We start from the raw sequence: 18,885 nt of genomic DNA, 5'->3' as shown, positions 1-18,885 counted from the left end.
GTCGAATTAGGTGGTCTGTGGTGGAGCGCTGTCATCGGAACTCACACTGGGTGGGCGAGAGGAGGTTGTTTGATTCGAGGAACCAAACAAGACGAGCATTAACCATCCTTTCTAAGGTCTTACAGAGACAGCTCATCAAAGCAATTGGACAATAGTTTGAAGGAATCTTGGGATCTTTCCCTGGCTTAAAGAAAGGTAAAATAATAGCCTGGTGACAGGCATCAGGAAAAACATTCTCCTGCCAGATCTGGTTAAAGACAATGAGAAGGATAGCAAGAGAAGCAGGAGATAGATGGTGCAGCATGTCATAGTGTACATCATCAGGTCCAACAGATGTACTGCCAGACCGATGAAGGGCCATTTTCAGTTCAACCAGTGTAAAGGGACAATTATTGTCAAAGAGACAGTCAGTTCGAAAGGAAAGAGGTAAACGCTTTTCCTGAGTCTTGATGGCCAAGAAGGTGGAGAAACAAGCAGAAATGCTAAATACCCGGCAAAAGCTTTCACCCAGAGTATCAGCGATGCTCCGGACATCAGCCACCTCCTGACCATCAGAGAGTAAAATCGAGAGGGGGACAGAATTGTAGTGCCCACTGACCTTTCGAATCCTGTCCCATATGACCTTGGAACTGGTGGTAGGAGATATGGTAGTTGTGAACTTAATCCAAGATTCCTTCTGGCTTTGACGTCTTGCCCACCTAGCATGTGCACGGGCCCGTTGGAAAGCGACGTGGTTTGAAAGTGTGTGATATCTACGAAAAGTATCCCAGGCCCGTTTTTGAGACTTCCGTGCTAAGTGGCAAGCAGGATTCCACCACGGACGAGGATATCATGGAAAACATGTTGAGGTTTTAGGAATACACTGAGCAGCTGCTTGTATAATACGGTCAGTTACCACTGCCACACATTAATCTATTGATGTCTGATTCACAATGGCAGGATCAAGTTCTGCGTAAGCAGTGAAAGTGGACCAGTCTGTCTGATCCAGCTTCCACCAGGGCACGTGGGTAGAGTGGCATCGACCACAGCCAGTCTCTCTCAAAAGTATAGGAAAATGATCACTGCCAAGTGGATAATTGTCAACCCTCCATCAAAAATGGGAGAAGAATGAAGGGGAGCAAAGTGAGAAATCAATAGAGGTAAAGGACTGACTAGATGCATGAAAATAAGTGGAAGAACTAGTATTGAAAAAGAGAAAGATTGTGATCAGAGAGCATACGCTCTACAGAGCGACCCCTCCCATCAATAACAGCACTTCCCCAGAGGGGATGATGTCCATTAAAGTCCCCCAGGAGTAGAAAGGGAGACGGCAACAGTTGAACGAGAGCATCAAGGTCTGATTGATCATATGTCTCTCTAGGGGACAGGTAGAGAGAACAAACAATGATGGTATGACCCAAGGAAACACGGATGGCTATGGCCTCCAAGGGTGTGTTGAGTGACAAAGACAGGGTGGGCAGATGCTGATCAACCAATAGTGCCACCTCCATGTACTCGTCTATCACACAGCCTGTCATTTCTGTACAGAGAAAACTGCCGAATGGTGACTGTATCAGCAGGTTTTAGAAATGTTTCTTGTAAGGAAAGACATACAGGATGGTATGAAGCAATCAGTGTTTTGATATCATCCAGATTAAAACGTAAACCTCGACAGTTCCATTGTATCAAGGTGGCCATTTTTAATGACAGGTAGGCGAAGTGGCTGGAGAACCCTTCTGTTTACGACCATGTCTTTTTTCCTTACTGTCCTTAGTCGGAGGAGGTCTATCAACCTCCATGGATCCTGCCCTGGGTCGATTGGGCAGGTCTTTGTTATTGAAAGGAGATTCCAGTGACTGAGGATGCAAACGAATGATTGTATTACCTCTTGGGGTGGGAGAAAAAGATGTACGAGAAGAAATGCCTGTATCTGAAACTGAAGGATGTGGATCTTGAGGTTTGTTGGAATGTATGGGAGGAACAGAGATGGGTGTGGAAGTTGATTCATCAACCTTTTTTAACCATGGAGGTCAAAAGGCTTTTCATTTGTTTTGAAAACGATTCTCTTGGAGGCACAGAGAGATCTGTCTGCACTCCCATTGTAGTTGTAGAACAAAGTGCAGCAGCATATGTCCGAGATGGAGTGGCAGGCAACAATTTCCGAGCCTCAGGATAACAAACGTTACGAGTCGTTTTCAAACGCTGCACCTCTTTTTCCTCCAACCATTATGGGCAAAAACGAAAGGAGGAAGGGTGAGAACCATTGCAGTTGACACAATGTGGGTCCGTGTGACACTCATAGGCATCGTGGTCCTTGCTACCACAATGTGCACATGTCAGGGAACCACGACATGATGTCTTTGAGTGGCCGAACCTCTGACATTGGAAACATCGAAGAAGGTTTAGAATGTATGGCCGTACCCTGCAAATTAGATAACCTGCCTTGATGGTGGCAGGTGCACGTGCACATGATGAAGTAAATGTCAAAACAAGGGAGTGGAGATGCGCCTCACTGCAGAAACTCCTTGAGTGGAGAGACCAGCGAGAATCTCTGACTCGGAGACATTCTTCAAATTCCTCTCAACAATAACTCATGATGAATTCAAGGTAGCATGAGAAGTAACCTCAATAGGTATCGACAATTGCTGTTGATTTCAAGAGGAGTTCACTGTGGTGGGTTGTGGATGTTTCAACTAATATGTCTCCAGATCGAAGCTTCTTTACTGACTTTGGAGAGCCAGCAAGACCCTCTAGTCCCTTCTGAATAAAAAAGGGGGACAATTGCCCTAAAGGTTTTTCTGAAAGAGAATGTAATATAAGAAAATGAGGTACATGTGTTACAAATGTTGAAGATTGCTGCTCAGAGTCTTCAAGACGTGGTCGCTTACCTATTGACTGTTTTTTCACTATTTTATTTAAATTTTTTTGAAGGAGGATCCATAGGAAAAAAGAAAAATTTCAGTATCCACTGACCCCACCCACCATGGAGCCCTATGAGGGGACGCACTACAGTGTCATGCAAGGACAATGCAGCAACGCCAGGGTTTCGTGAGCACTATACCCAAACACCAGCATCAGGCACAATGTCCACAACACCCGTTGAGAACTTCCAACACTGGTACTTGGTTGACTCTAGCCCAAGTGGAACAGCCGACTGACCTAGGGGGGGCCACCCAAAGGCTGCCCGTCTACAGGAATTCAAGGACAAAGTGGTGTGTTAGGGTTGGACCCCTCAACCACCAGGATCCTCTCCTCCCCTTCACGGGTCGCCACGCACGGCAAACACGTGGGTGGATGTTTAGATCCCTGAGTAGGTAACCAGACAGAACAGAACCTTCCCTGGGAGGTCCCCTCACCACGTACAGGAATCCACACCGAAGGGCAAGTGATTTGAATTTTTTTCTTAGGTTACTTATAAATCAATAATATTTTCTGATTCTCAAACAAGTTCTAAAATAAAACACTGCCTTTGAAACTATATATTTAAAAATCTTACCATCTGCATCTTCTCTGTCTATTACTTCTATTTTTCTAAGCAAATAACGTTCTTTTAGACGGAACTCTCCAACAGGCCCTGTCACACTTGTTCGTTTGTTATTAGGCTTACATAAAACCATTAGACCATCAAAAAGGAACACATGACGCTCAGTCAACCTTTTTCCTGAGCCTACTTTTCCAAGCACGCCCTCTAGAAAATTAATAACAAATGAAAATTATAAAGGATTCATTATTTTGAAAGAAATAATGCATTTAATGAAAATTACAGATCAAATATGTGGTACAAAAAGAAAACTCAAAAAATTTTTACAACAAATAACATATTAGTTAGTACTTGTCTCAAAATGATAATGGATACAAAAGTTCCAATTATATTTTGACAAAGAAAGTTTATTTTATATGGTACACAGATAAAAAAAAATTAAATGATCATAATTCTAACTAAACAAATATGATGATCACAACTCATTATCTTTAAAACAAAAAATAAGGCCATAACACCATATAAAAAAGTAAATGCTATTAAACTGGATATTCAACACTCAGAAACATTACATAATACATGGCCCAGTAAGTATGTGCAGTGTTATGTACCAATTTTAGCTGATTCAAGGAAGAAGTCACTCCCTTTACAAAAACTAAATCTTATAACACATTTTATAATTCAAATACTGATTTCACGAATTTACTGACATTCTATTTTTAACAATTTAAGCTTTGAAACTGTTATTTATTTTACTTGTCAGCTACACATGTACATTATATACCTCTCTCTCATACATTTTATTACATGTGTGAACCATAAGTAACAAAAACATTTTCTTTATCCAAATTATAATACAATTAATTTTTGATTATCAGTCAAACTGAGCAAGTGAAAAATAAGAAATGAACAGTAAAACACTTCCATTTATTTTGACATAATATAAATCACAATTATTTTATTAATTATTTATGACTTAATTAAATTTAACAGGCAGAAAATGTAATATGATAAAAACTTTATCTTATTTTACACTTCATGCCATCCCTCAATATATGGAATATACACATTCCTTAAACATTGTCCAGAAAGAAAACTTTCATAGAGCAAAACCTGTTTTCTCACCCTACCATTATATATTTGTAAATATGTTCCTGCTGGAAAAATTTTAGTCCCAAGACATAACAATAAAACTTTTTAAAAAAATTAACACATTTAATATAAAATCAATAATGTTATAACAAAATATTAATAGCACTAAAAATAAAGCATAGAAATAAAGATACATAATTTTCCAATGTTATCAGCAGCTGTGATTGCTGTGTGAGGAGGTTTTGTAGGGAGATGTGATGGGCTATTGGGAAATAAATGGAGGGGTGGTACCATCTACAAATAGTAACCAAGGAAATGAAGTAGTAAGATTAACAAGAGGGAATCCTCAATAGCTGCAGACATAATTCAATTTCAAATCAGTCAAGACCTGAAACTATGTACTAAAAGTCTGTACATAAAAAAAAACTCAGCCATTCTACAAGCTGCTATACTGCAGCTAAAAATCTAATCACATGGAGTAAGAACAATAAAATTTACAGCAAAAACCTTCTTAAAATAAACTGCCAGTAAAATATAAAACAAGAGGTTTGAAATTCAATAAAAATTAATTTCAACCTTTCTTAAAACAAATTGGTTCCCTAACTATATAAGTTTTGTTATCACAGATTTATGTAAAATGAGTTTCCATAAACCAAAGGTATAGTTTATTATTAGTGATACATTCCTACACCTGTACAACAGCATGATAATCTTACTGGTAGAGATGATGAGTCTGTTGTGTAGGTTGTAAGGTATCTAATGTATTATTAAATTCTAATAAAAAAAACTGATAAGAAAAAAACCAAAAGCTTTATTATATATTAACTGTTCAAATTTTTGTAATCATAAAATACGTCACAAAATAGTTATAAATACCAGACTAAGAATTACATTTATACATTAAAACAGCAATAACAACATAGAATGTTGTATTTTAGAAAATTAACTTAAAAATGAATGATTATGAAACATTGTCAAACAAATGAAATACAATGGGGCTATTATGATCATGTAGTACCACAAGTTTATCATTTATTATTCTATAGTATATAGATATTCAAAATCTTTCAGTAGAACATTAATGATCACTTGCTTGATAAGGCCACTATCAGTTCATTTGGTGGGTAAACACATCAGAAATTACCTTCAGCTTTATATACAAGGAAGCAAGGTAAGAAAACACTTAAAGACTATCTTAGAAGTATGAGCGTCTTCCACAAAACAAGTGTTTGAAATAAGCTCTTACTTTCACTTGGAAGTTTGTTTGGCAAGCATTAAAGTACAAATTATATGAAACAAGGTTTATGCACCTTAAATAAAGTGCTCAAAATAATCTGTTATTTTCACCTGGACATTTTGTGATAAACATTAAATACAAATTGTCTCAAACTAATTGAAGTCTTATGCTAAAGAAATATGAAATCCCCAAATACTGTTGTTGAATTCTTGCAGAGTTACATGATGGATACCTACATGGAAAGCAACTAGTCAACACCTCCCACCACTAACAAATGTCAACAAACAATGACATGGCCTTTGACCTGTATCAAAAGGGTTAATGCATTTTCAATATGTTTTTGTTTTAATGGTCAATAAACATAACAGTAATACATTTATGTACAATTTCTACTAATGACATAGCAAACCATTTCCTTATATAAAATTTGGTAAAACATTAAAGTTATCAAAAATAAATATATGTAGTCCTGGTTTACTGGCCAAAATAAAAGATAAGTAGAATTAAATGTGTACTGTTGCAGGATTGACTACTTTGAATCTTCAAGTCTCACTAGATCTTACTTGTTCTCTCATTATCACTTTCCATATTATTTACAGTTTTGGAATGATACACTGCTACAATTGTGGATAAACATAAATTCATTTTATTAAGGTGAAAAATAATAGACTGATAATAGCTCTTTGGAAAACCAGTAAAAACATATATTTGTACTTACCCATAATAAATTCGTTGCAACACTGACCAATATCTTTTCCCTCCCAACCATCTATACTTTTTTGAAGTTCATTCATCTTCTGAAGAGCAGCCTGACGGCTCATCCTACCATTTATTCGAAAGAATGATTCCCTAGAAATTGAAGGATTTTATGTAAGCTACAATAATTGTTGATGAATAGAAGAAAAATAATTAACAGTAAGAGAATAACTAGAATAATAAATAACTAGTTTTCAACACATACAACTACAGCAACCACCTAATACTATCTTAACCTGAAAGACTGCTAAAATCTAAAAAGATTCAATAAAAATTACAAAGTCATCAATCTTATATTAGGAGATTCAGGCAGAGTTCATGTTGAAGTAAATGAAGGTGAAATGGACAACTATCCAGATCAGAAATATTGATGATGTTCTGAAAGTTTATCTAAAATTTACCTGAAAATGAAGGTCAGAAGAACTTTAAACCCTTTTACCACAGAAAACAGCTATGGTCAAACAGCTATTTACAGTGAAAATGGCAACACCCTACAAGTTTGTATGAAGTGCTAGATAATGACCCCCACTAGTACAGCGGTATGTCTACAAATTTACAACGCTAAAATCAGAGGTTCAATTCCCCTCGGTGGGCTCAGCAGATAGCCTGATGTGGCTATAAGAAAACACACACATGCTAGATTTTGGGTGTGTGTGTTGACATCTGAGAGTGTAAGCAGGAAACACCAGTATAAACTATCCCTCACTGGAACTTCAGTCAAAAGACAATGAGAGGCACCCATGCATAGACGTCAGCTGATTATTATATCTTCTCTTTGTTTTTACCATAATTTAGGTAAATTATTAACACCATAACATCAAAATATTCAATGCAAGTGTCTCATACATCACAATACATAATTAAATGAAATATACTGCTTAATTATGATGTTTTTCAATGAAGAAATGATATTGATTAGGGACTGGCCATGAAATATAATTATGTAATTAAAATGGTTAAAAATGCCAGATTTTCTCACAGATTGTTTTTTTTTCCTATATTACTTTCATTTACTTCAACAAATTTATCACATTAAAAGACCAATGTTAATAGAATAAAACCATTTTAAAAAAAGAACCTTTTCTCACAAAAACAAATGGTTCTATGAGCACATTTTAATGAGGTTCAATGATATAATAATGCATAGAAAGTGTTTCAGTTTTCTTTTCTTGCCCACTACAACCATGCTACAAAAAAACTTTTCTTATCCACCAACACATAGAAGTGTGTGTGTGTGTCAGCTTTAACTGTCACCATTTGTATCTTAGTACCTAACATTACCAGATTTCTTTATTCAACTTCTTTTACTCTTTTACATTAGAATAAACTTTCACATGCTATTTCAAAGCTTCAGGCATTCCTAAATTTTTAGTTTATTCTCTTCTTTTTACAGACTGGGAAGCACATATTTTTATTAGCATTAATACCCTGCTTTCTTTTTAGGTAACGTGCTGCCAAATATTCTCTCTAGCTCCACTTTAAGAGGCTGCAACAAACCCTCAGCTTGTTGAAGGCTTTCTCTGTCTTCATCTAAAGGAGTTAACTTCTTCAGAACCTGTTAAAAAAAAAAATTAACATTTATATAAAAATTTCTGTTAAGCAAAAGTTCACAAAGTTACATGGTTTATACTATGTTATTGCTTTCTAAAATCATAAAAGTTTCTAAATTATAGAAATGTATAATATTTTCTTAGATTCTCTATTCTCTTTATCACTGTCCCTCATACTTCTTTATAAAAAAAACAAACAATTAGGCTTACTGTGAGTTATCTAAATTTTCATTGTCAAATTACTCTTCTTGCTCCCTCATTCAATTATTTTCCTCTGACATGTAATAAACAGTAGCAACTTTACTGCATAATCTCGTTTGTACAAAATATGTGGAACTCTATTGACTCTGTTTAACCAGATTTAATTAGTAATGCATTCTACAAATACCATGCATACACACATTTATAACTTTCCTATAGCATATACTTAATATAGTGAATACAATCCAGAAAATTTAATAAAGCTGGATTTTTTACTACTAAACGTTTTTAATGACAGAGTAAAAAACTTTTATAATTATTTAAAATTCTACAAAAACATGAGGAATTAATTCATTTTTTAATGATCACACTAACACATTAACCTGTGTGTGTTTTTCTCATAGCAAAGCCACATTGGGCTATCTGCTGATATTAACCTAGCATTCATACATTACATACAGAAATATACATGTCTAATTTTCATTACATCATTCTAAAAATGATGTAATGAACAGACTGACATATATTAACCTAGTGTTCAAACATTACATACAGAAATATATATACAGTCTAAGTTTCATTACATCATTCTAAAAATTATTAACAGAGGAATATTTCCATCTTTTAAGTTAAGTCATATTTATAAGACTTTCTAGGTATGTGCTTATGTTTTGCTTGGATTAAAATAGTTATTTTTTAATGCAAAGTTTTACTGCTATGATATGAAACAGCAGTGTTTGGGCAAAGTGAGAGGTAGTTGATGACCTTTTTTGACAAGTAAAGCACTCTATACATGGTTACATTTTCAACCAACTAAAATCAATGTACACAACTTCTTGACTTTACAGATCCTGCTTTTCACTTCCTAATAAGACAATCAGCAACTTGACCAATCAACTTTAATGTTGACATTGCAGAGGGTTGTTCTGACATGATCAGTGTTCTTTGTTTGGACACACTACTGTTTTCTTATGCAGATACACTAAATCACGTTTGAATGAAGTTTATGTAGCAATTAATTGAATTGGTGTTTTACTTACATTTGCATTTATATAATTACAAACAATGAAACATAGTTAATTATCAAAAAGAACCAATAAAACCTTCAGTTTAAGCAGTTAGACACTTGAGCATAAATATTCTATGTGAGGCACTACCTCACATGCCTCACCAACCATGTAGAAATTTGGCATTGGTATCAATTAGGAAACAACCATGGGGCTCAGATTGGGCAGTTTTTGTAATTTTGCCCAGCAGTGACTTGGTGACCTGCCCAAAGATATAACGTGTTTCACCTAAGCTGTAGTAAATTGTATTTTTAGTTTTGTAATGTCATGAAAGAAGTCATTACAATGAAAATACTATGTCTGTGTACAGTTGTACAAACATAATAATGTATTTGTTATCATGAAACACAAAGTTGGATGAGTACATTTCTTGTGCCTAATAGCCCAAGTGGTATGCAAAAAGATTTTACATCCCTGTAATTAATATCATTTACACAGATATGAAAAGTGACACTTTTGAATTTGTATTCATTCTTTTCATTAAGGGAAGATGTTACCAGAATTACCTTAATTGAGTCAAAGTAATGGAAACAATGAAGAATTGGACCAAAGAGTAGTTGAGGCAGAACATACTTTACAGCCAAGATAAATCCATGTCCTGCAGTCTGTACAAGGAAACAAATATATATATATATATATATAAACAATTACTTTTACAATTTAAAAAATTAACTTAATTGTTTGAAATGCTAATACACAAAGTACCATTAATTTTAATTCCCAAATATGAAGTTTAATATCAAGCACAAAACAGTTTATATGGATCTTACTTTACTTCTACATATTCAATCTTGAATGAAAGGGCCAAGATGAGTTAATTGGATAGCTTATCAAGATTTAAATACACCTTATTTTAACTCAAAACAACCATCACTTTGTACTGAGGGAACTATTTTGACCAGTTTTTCTATAGAAAATATTACCATAAGACCTATCATCACACTGCCATAACATTTATGACAAAATTGCTACAATAGAGCGATATTAAAGTTATATCAAAATCTAACTTAATGTCAGGATTTACTTCAGCAACAGTTCAATATGGCAACAATAAAAGATGAGTACCTAAACATTATAAGCTCCATCTTCCACCATTGATAGTGTTCTGTATGATAGTCCTGGACATGGACTTTTTCTATGTAATATAATTTTCACTTCAAAAGTCTTTTATGCAACAAACTGAGATCAGTGTCATCCATCAGCTACTAATGTACTATTAATAGATTTTCAACTGTAATGCTTCTAAAATAACCATCTGTCAACTCAAAAGCATAGAAGTTTGTCTATGGGGAATGCTGCAAATGGCACAGTATGAATTTGCATTTTACAAAGGAAATACAATATCAACTCAGATGTGTGTTTTGGAGCTTTGTCCTGATAAAATCAATTTACTAGCATCTAGCCTTTATGATGGTGGAATCAGTACATTAGCCCAATAACAACCAGAGTTTGCTTTAACAAGTTCCTTCACTCTACAGGTATGTAACTTACCATTATGGTTGTAACCTTCACTTACAATAACTCCATTCAATAAAATTTAGCACACTTGCATTATACAATGTAGAGTTCACCCAAGTATGTTTCTCAAAACTTTCAATGTTTAACTTACATTGTATCAATGTCTTTACATAACCTGTCACCATCATAACACCTTCATTTTTTTTTTAATACTTTGTACTACATTTTAAATGTATCACTGACAGGATAACAGTAGATCACGATCACCTTTTATAGACACCTAAAAAACACATGCTTTATGCAATGTGGTTATGTTTCTATTTGTTACATGCCAGCTTTCATGGTTCCCATGTTATTTTCATAAATGAATACGAATCATGTTGTTTAAAAGTTCCAAGCTGTTTAACTTTATCACCTTAAGTGTATGACTGAGGAGATTTTATGAAGTAGTCAATTTTTCCTTTATTATAAATATCCTTTCCTTTGTTTTATCAATAGAGCTCAAAACTACAGATATTCCTTTCTCAAAATGCAAACATTTCATGCTTTGCATGGTTTTACTACCCTGAAGAAAGAAAAGTTTAAAATTTAACTATCCAAAGAGTCAGTTTCAGATGCCTTCTACACTTGTTAATAACCACAAGTAAACTAAATCAGCAACAAGTTCAAAGATTTTAACCTGAACAGTCACAGGCTACAGAAATAACAAGAGGGTAAAATAACTGGATATGCAAATTGCTAAAAGTCAAAAACAACCATTTGCATACACATTAGAATGCCTCTTTGAATCTCTTCTCCCAACTCTTTATTTAAAACTAAACATATCATTTATTTCTGAAATGACACCCCAACAAAGGTTATTTAGCCTATCACAAGTTTGCCAGAATGATTTTCCATGGCTGAATACTAAATTATATGTCCCTGAATATACAATACACAATCAAAACTTTGAGTTACTACACCTGATTGGGAAACTTAACACATCGTAATGTGCACATGCATGCTGGATAACTACTGAAAATGCTCTACCTGTTTCTATTTATTAGCTGTTTTTTTAAATAAGTACCCAATTAACTTACAAACACAACTTCACACAAAGATATGATACCTTATAACTCGAGTTCTTTAGAAGGTGGAACTTTCTTCTTCAGAACTAAAGAATAAATGTCAACCTTTAGAAAGTGTTTGGTTTATAGGTGTCATATCTTTGTGTTAAATTGATTTCTTGAACTTGCGTGTTTTTCTAACATCAGTATAACAACATGACTAATCTAACAAAATATTTGGCATTCTTAAAAAACATGCTACATTACCTTTTCCCACTATGCCTCTCTTCTATAGCAAACATTAAGAAAATGTAGAAAATATCTTAACACAATTCAAATTAGAAACAGAGGAAGAAACAAATGTGGAAAACCATTGTAAAAGCTATGACCAATCTCTGTTCTGTAACCTTCAATTCAGTTGATGCAAGCACCTATAAAACTGGCCTTACATAAATGTTTTACTTTTGGCATGAAATTTCTCCCACATCTACTGTAAATATAAACCAGCAAAATTTCCCTCGCAGTAGAACATTTAAGACAAAAAGTACTAACCAGGAATTTCTTGTCTCTAGACAATAGCACTAATGGACACTGCCAAACTGTTAGTATTTGCACCAGATGCCCCATTCAAAAGAATAAAGAAAGGAAAGAATTGAATAACTTAAGTTGAGCTGGAAACTGAACAAACATTTAAAGTTAACAAAAGTTTAAACTTTCAGTGATCTAATAATTATTCTGGGTTTAAAGAATTTTCTTATTTCACGTTCAAGTTTTAAACACATGATTTCATTTAATTTCTGAACAAGCTTTGCATGTTTTATACATTTTACTAGCTTACTAACCATTATTCATTTTCTTACTGCATAAAAAAATTATTTTCATGAGTCATTGTTTACATGTTCTTAGACTAACCAACTGTTTGTGTGTGAACTGGTATAATAACCCATTAATGTGATGAGCCTTTAATATTGCAAAAATTTGCTCACACTTTGTTAAATACCTTGTTTAATGTCATGTTACTTGTCCATGTATTCTTTGAAATTTACCTATTGCCAAAACTGTGAGAACTTGTTGAACAGTAGTTGCTCAAAAATCTGCTTGAATAAACCTATTTTATCTTTTTATTTAATACTACATCATAACAATATTATCTGTGAATGTATGTCCTAGATTTAAACATTAATACATTAGTTCTGCAAAATATCAGCACAATCTGTTCCCCTTACAAACTATGAATAATAATGTGGTATTTGGCTAATAACTGACAAAAAATAAACATGGCCTAACAAGGAGAAAAATATTTTATTATGTTATTAATGAAATATTTTACTTTTGTGAACTTTCACTGATTATCTTCACCAAGACTTTTTGTTTCTACTTGCTTAGAAATGATTAATCATTCATGACAATGAGTAGGAAAGATATTTATAACAGTGAAACACATGGAACGCACCAAATATAACTGGCATCACTACTTACATGTAAGCAAGGAACAACATCAGGACACTGTAGGAGAGACATTAATGTTTCTTTACTTCGAGATGACCAAATTTCTCTTGCATATTTCTCATAAGCATCAAATTCTGCATCCTAAAATAATCAGTTTTTAATTAAAATAAAACTATTAATTTTATATATAGCTATATACTCTTTCAAAAACAAATACAAAGTAAAAGACCTGAAACACGACTAATCTTTCTCTAATAGGAAGATTTTTCTGTATTTTACATGATCAATTGTAAAACTAAGGAAATAATGGATTATGAACACTACTGTAAAATAATAATAATAATAAATAGCTGGTTTTAGTATACAGTCTGTTTATTATAAAGTATTCACATAAAAATCAAAGAAAAATTCAGTAGGTCAATTTCTCAAATACAAAAACTTCTACTGCTATGGTTGGTATTACCTTTGATGTATTTGTCTAAGTTAATATTCTATAGTAAGATATAGTTAGCCAAGAATATGCCTTATACAGTATACTAAATGGTTGGTTGGTTGGTTGGTTTGTTTAGTGTTTTATGGCACAAAGCAGCTAGGTTATCTGCTCCAAATATCCTGTAAAAAGTTAAAAGTAAATTTAGTAAAATTTATAAAAGGAAATTAAGGTAAAACAAAACAGGGTTTAAAAAAAAAACAGAAATAGCATAAAACCAATGTTTACATCTAGTCTACAATGTCAAAGAAAAACTACAGTAATTCAAATTGTAAAGGAATTTCTGTAGCATAACTGTAATAATCATAACTTACCAGGAAGATTAACAGGTAAGTACAAAAACAACAGTCAGTCACCTAAAGTTGGTTTATCCAGTCCTGGTTCAGAGTTATTATTTGACGTTATGGCCATTTTCAAAAAGGAAAGTAATAAAAAGGTTTCAAAAGACATGTAGCAAAATTTTAATTATAACACACCAAAATAACTAACAGGTAGTTCAAACAGCAGCATTAGTCACCTGAAGTTGGTCTCTTCAGTCCTGGTTTTGAGTTATTTAATGTTACGGCCAGTTTCTAATTTCAAATCGAACTTGATGAACTGTGATTTTTAAAAGGGAGCCACATTAAAAAGGTGTAATGTATAAATTAAAAAAACTTAAATAGCATTAAAGAGATTAATGGCCTTTAAAAAACTGGAAACATTACCAAGGTGGACAGTGTCACCATCACCAATAACACTGTCTAACATTATGGACAGAACGTGCTTAAAATGGTGCTGTTGTTGAGAGTCGTAACGATGACAAGAAAGTAAAATGTGGCTTACAGTGATTTGAGTGTTACACAAACTACAGACTAGTGCATCAGTTCCAAATAAAAGAAAATGATGAGTTAAAAAACTGTGACCAATGCATAGTCTAGTTAGAACTACTTCCTCTTTCTGATTCCTACGGAAGCAAGACTGCCAAAGTCCAATACAGGGTTTTATTTTGAAAAGCTTGTTTTTGAGTTGCTCACTCCAAGTTGACTGCCAGCTGGCATGGAGCTGAGCCTTGAATACAGGATTATAGTCCATGTATGGGACAGGCACAGCAGTGATAGTACCAGACCAAATAGACTTAGCTGCATTGTTGGCGAGCTTGTTCCCGAAAATACCAATATGGCCTGGTATCCAAAAAACTGGTTAGAAGTAGATGTTAAAGAGAAATGCACCAGTCGGTTTTGAATATCGGCAAGAACAGGGTGTAAACCAATGTGAAGCAAATTCAGGGCCAGTAGAGAACTAAGCAAGTCAGTATAAATAGTGCAGTTTGAGTACTGCTTAGCTTCTATGTGATCCAGGAAAATAGAAATGGCATACAGTTCAGCAGTGAACATAGAAGCTGTAGAGGGGATTCTGCATGCAACCACCGTCCCCACAACAAACCATGGCAGAGCCCACACAGTCACCTGATTTCCAACCACCTGTATAAATAGGAATGGAAGGATGGTTCGAAAGATGTTCGGCAAATAGCAGACAGTATTTCCAGTTAGGAGTGTCTACTTAAAGATAGGTCACAACTGGGGGCTGTAAGAAGTTATGGTGGGATGGGCTGACCAGAGATACAGCAATGTTATCCAAGGACAGACCCTATTCATCTAACTGCACCTGGATACCAAGGTCAAAAGGAGCAATGGCAGACAGTCTGGTCTGAAACAGCATGGCCCACCGAGGAAGGAAAACACAACCCAGATGGGATGCTTTGGTAAGGAATGAAGTTTCGAGGCATACAGTAAAGACAGTTGCAAACAGCAGAGGTGCAAAGAAGGTTCATGGAACTTTATGTATAAGCTCTGAACTGGGGAAGTTCGGAAAGCCCCAGTGCAGAGGCGAAGTCCTTGATGATGAATGGGATTCAGCATCTTTAAGGCCAATGGTCTGGCAGAGCCATAGACCAGTGATCCATAGTCGGCTTTCAATCGAATAACAGCACAATATATCTTTACCGATCGAGAGGACACAGAGAATGTTCAGTGGTCTTATAGAGAGAACAAACAGTGATGGTATGACCCAAGGAAACACAGATGGCTATGGCCTCCTAGGGTGTGTCAAATGACAAAGACAGGGTGGGCACATACTGATCAACCAACAGTGCCACCCCTCCATGCACTCGTCCATTACACAACCCGTCATTTCTGTATAAAGAAAACTGTAGAAAGGTGACTATATCGGCAGGTTTCAGAAATGTTTCCTGTAAGAAAAGACAAACAAAATGGTAGGAAGCAATCAGTGTTTTGATGCCATCCAGATTAGAAAATAAACCTCGACAGTTCCATTGTATCAGGATGGCCATTTTTTTTATGTGGAGGCAAATTGGGTGGAAAACCCTTCTGTTTATGACCTTGTCTTTTTTCCTTACTGTCCTTATTCAAGGATGGTCTATCGACCTCCATGGATTCTGCCCTGGGTCAATTGGGCAGGTCTTTACTGTTGGAAGGGGATTCCAGAGACTGAGGACATAAACAAATAACTGTTTGACATCTCAGGGTGGGAGAAGAAGATGTATCCAAGGAAATGCCTGTACCTGGAACCAAAGGATGTGGATCTTGGGGTTTGATGGAATGTATATAAGGGACAGAGATAGGTGTTGAAGTTTATTCATCAACTTTTTTAACCATGCGGGTCAAATGACTTTTCATTTTATTTGAGAACGATTCTTTTGGAGACACAGAGAGATCTGTCTGCACTCCCACTATAGTTGTGGAATGAAGTGCAGCAGCATACGTCCGAGATGAGGTGGTGGACAGCAATTTTTAAACTTGAGGAGAAGTAATATTATGAATTGTTTTCAAATGCTGCACCTCTTTTTCTTCCAACCATTTATGGCAAGAACAAAAGTAGGACAGGTGAGAGCCATTGCATTTGATGCAATGAGGGTCCATTTCACACTCATAGGCATCATGGTCCTTGCCACTGCAAGGAGCACACATCAAGGAACCACAACATGACGTCTTTGAGTGACCAAACAGTTGACACTGGAAACATCAGAGAGGGTTTGGAATGTATGGCCATACTCTGCAATTAAAATAACCTGCCTTGATGGTGGCAGGCAAGCGTGGTGACATAAATGTCAGAATGCGGACGTTGGTCGACACAACAAATCCATCTTTGCAAGTGAAGATACACACCTCACTGCAGAAACTCCTTGGGTGGAGAAACCAGCGAGAACCTCTGACTCTGGGATGTTCTTCAAATCCCTCTCAACAATACCTCCTCGTGATGAATTCAAAGTAGCATGAGGTGTAACCTCAATAGGTATATCCCCAATTACCTTTGAATGCAAGAGGAGTTCAGGATGTTGAGATGTAGATGTTTCCACAAATATGTCACCAGATCGAACCTTCTTTACTGACTTTGGAGAGCCAGCAAGTTCCTCTAGTCCCTTATGAATAAAAAAGGGAGACATTTGTCTTAAAGGTTTTTCTGAAAGTGAATGCAATATATTGAAATGAGGTACAAGAGGTGGTACAGATGGTGAGGATTGCTGTTCAGTATCTTCAAAACATGGTCGTTTACCTATAGACTGTTTTTTCACTATTTTATTAAGATTTTAAATTGGAGTATCTATAATAAAGAAAAGGAAATTTCAGTGCCCACTGACCCCACCCACTAAGGAGCCCTATGAGGAGATGCACTACAATGTCAAACAAGGACACAGCAGCAACGCCAGGGTTTCGTGAGCACTATATCCAAACACCAGCATCAGGCACAATGTCCACAACACATGTTGAGAACATCCAACACTGGTACTTGGGTTGACCCAAGCCCGAGTAGACCAGTAAATTGACCTAATGGAGGCCACCCCAAGGCTGCCCATCTACAGTAATTCAAAGCCAAAGTGGTGTGCTAGGGTTGGACCCCTCAACCACCAGGATCCTCTCCTTTCCTTCACGGGTTGCCACACACGGCAAACACATGGGTAGATGTTTAGATCCCAGAGGAAGTAAACTGAAAGAACAGAACCTTCCCTGAGAGGTTCCCTCACCACGTACAGGAATCTACAACAAGGGGATACTAAATGGTACTGTGTGTAATAAATAAATATAAAAACTGAACTCTAAAATCCCTTTATATTTTATTACTCTTATCTTCCTGTGCTAGCTTTCTCAAGCCTTCAAGTCGGTTAATTTTCACAACCTGTTGATAAATATTTAGTCACTTCTGTCTTTAGAGAGAGAGAGAGAGTTAGTTTGTGTATGAAGTTGTTATATAGAAATGTTTCATTTATAACAGATACAAAAAAATAAAATATAAAATATTCCTAAGAAATACAGGTAACAAAACAATAATCTATAGAGACAATATTTACTATAAATCAATAGAGTAAATAGTTTGGTGGGTTTGATTAGAAGAAACTGCTAATCAGTGCTTAATTTGATTAGCAATTAGCAAATATTGCTTAGCATCATGTTTAATAATTATTACTTTTACACATTATAAAACTAAATCCAGTACTAAAAATCTTAACTCTTTGAAGAAACATCTATCAAAAAAAAAAAAGAGGTAAATGGTATTTTTATTATAATAACACATTTATTCAGCTTCAAACCCTAATATTAATTATATCAAATATGGCATTTCATAAACAAAATAGTTCCTGATACATAAAGTAAAATCTCAAAACTGTAAGAAATGCGAAAATCCTCACCTGTCACAAAATTATACAACAATCCATTAACCAGAAAAAAAAGTTACATGAAGATATTGCAACTGAACAAGTTTGTCACAAATCATTAATCTAGTTTGTTTACTTTATATGAAATCTCATCACTCTCTTCACAACAGTCTCCCCTTAGCCTTGTGAAGAAAATGTCTAGCAACTTTTCAGCAGTAACTACCCCTCTATCCAAGAGCATCCTATACTGTACATGTTAAGAGGATTTTGGCGAGTTACATTCAAAATTTAATTAAAACACTTTTTGTTCATAAAAATGTATCTCAGGATGGCTGGTATTGGTATTCACATTTTAATCAAAATAAAGCAGAGAACAAAGTTTCGACCAGCTGTCCTGATATACGTTTTTACTTCAAATGGGTTTCTCA

The 18,885-nt window shown here is 35.1% G+C and overlaps 1 protein-coding gene across 3 annotated transcripts in view; it reads right to left on the bottom strand.

Annotated features, from left to right (window-relative positions):
* Nucleotides 1–18,885, bottom strand: part of Sos (Son of sevenless guanine nucleotide exchange factor) — a 109,486-nt gene that overhangs the window by 42,760 nt on the left and 47,841 nt on the right. For all 3 annotated transcript variants that reach the window (XM_076497905.1, XM_076497904.1, XM_076497906.1), the window contains exons 8-12: nt 13,347–13,457; nt 9,870–9,968; nt 7,973–8,100; nt 6,508–6,638; nt 3,476–3,667 (exon numbers count right to left, since the gene is read on the bottom strand). In XM_076497905.1, the coding sequence (XP_076354020.1) occupies nt 3,476–3,667; nt 6,508–6,638; nt 7,973–8,100; nt 9,870–9,968; nt 13,347–13,457 (661 nt within the window). The remainder of the gene's footprint in view (nt 1–3,475; nt 3,668–6,507; nt 6,639–7,972; nt 8,101–9,869; nt 9,969–13,346; nt 13,458–18,885) is intronic.

This window comes from Tachypleus tridentatus, chromosome 4 (genome assembly GCF_004210375.1).
Source record: "Tachypleus tridentatus isolate NWPU-2018 chromosome 4, ASM421037v1, whole genome shotgun sequence".
Lineage (NCBI taxonomy): Eukaryota > Metazoa > Arthropoda > Merostomata > Xiphosura > Limulidae > Tachypleus > Tachypleus tridentatus.
The sequence above is the reverse complement of the archived record's forward strand: the minus strand, read 5'-3'. Positions and strand labels throughout refer to the sequence as shown.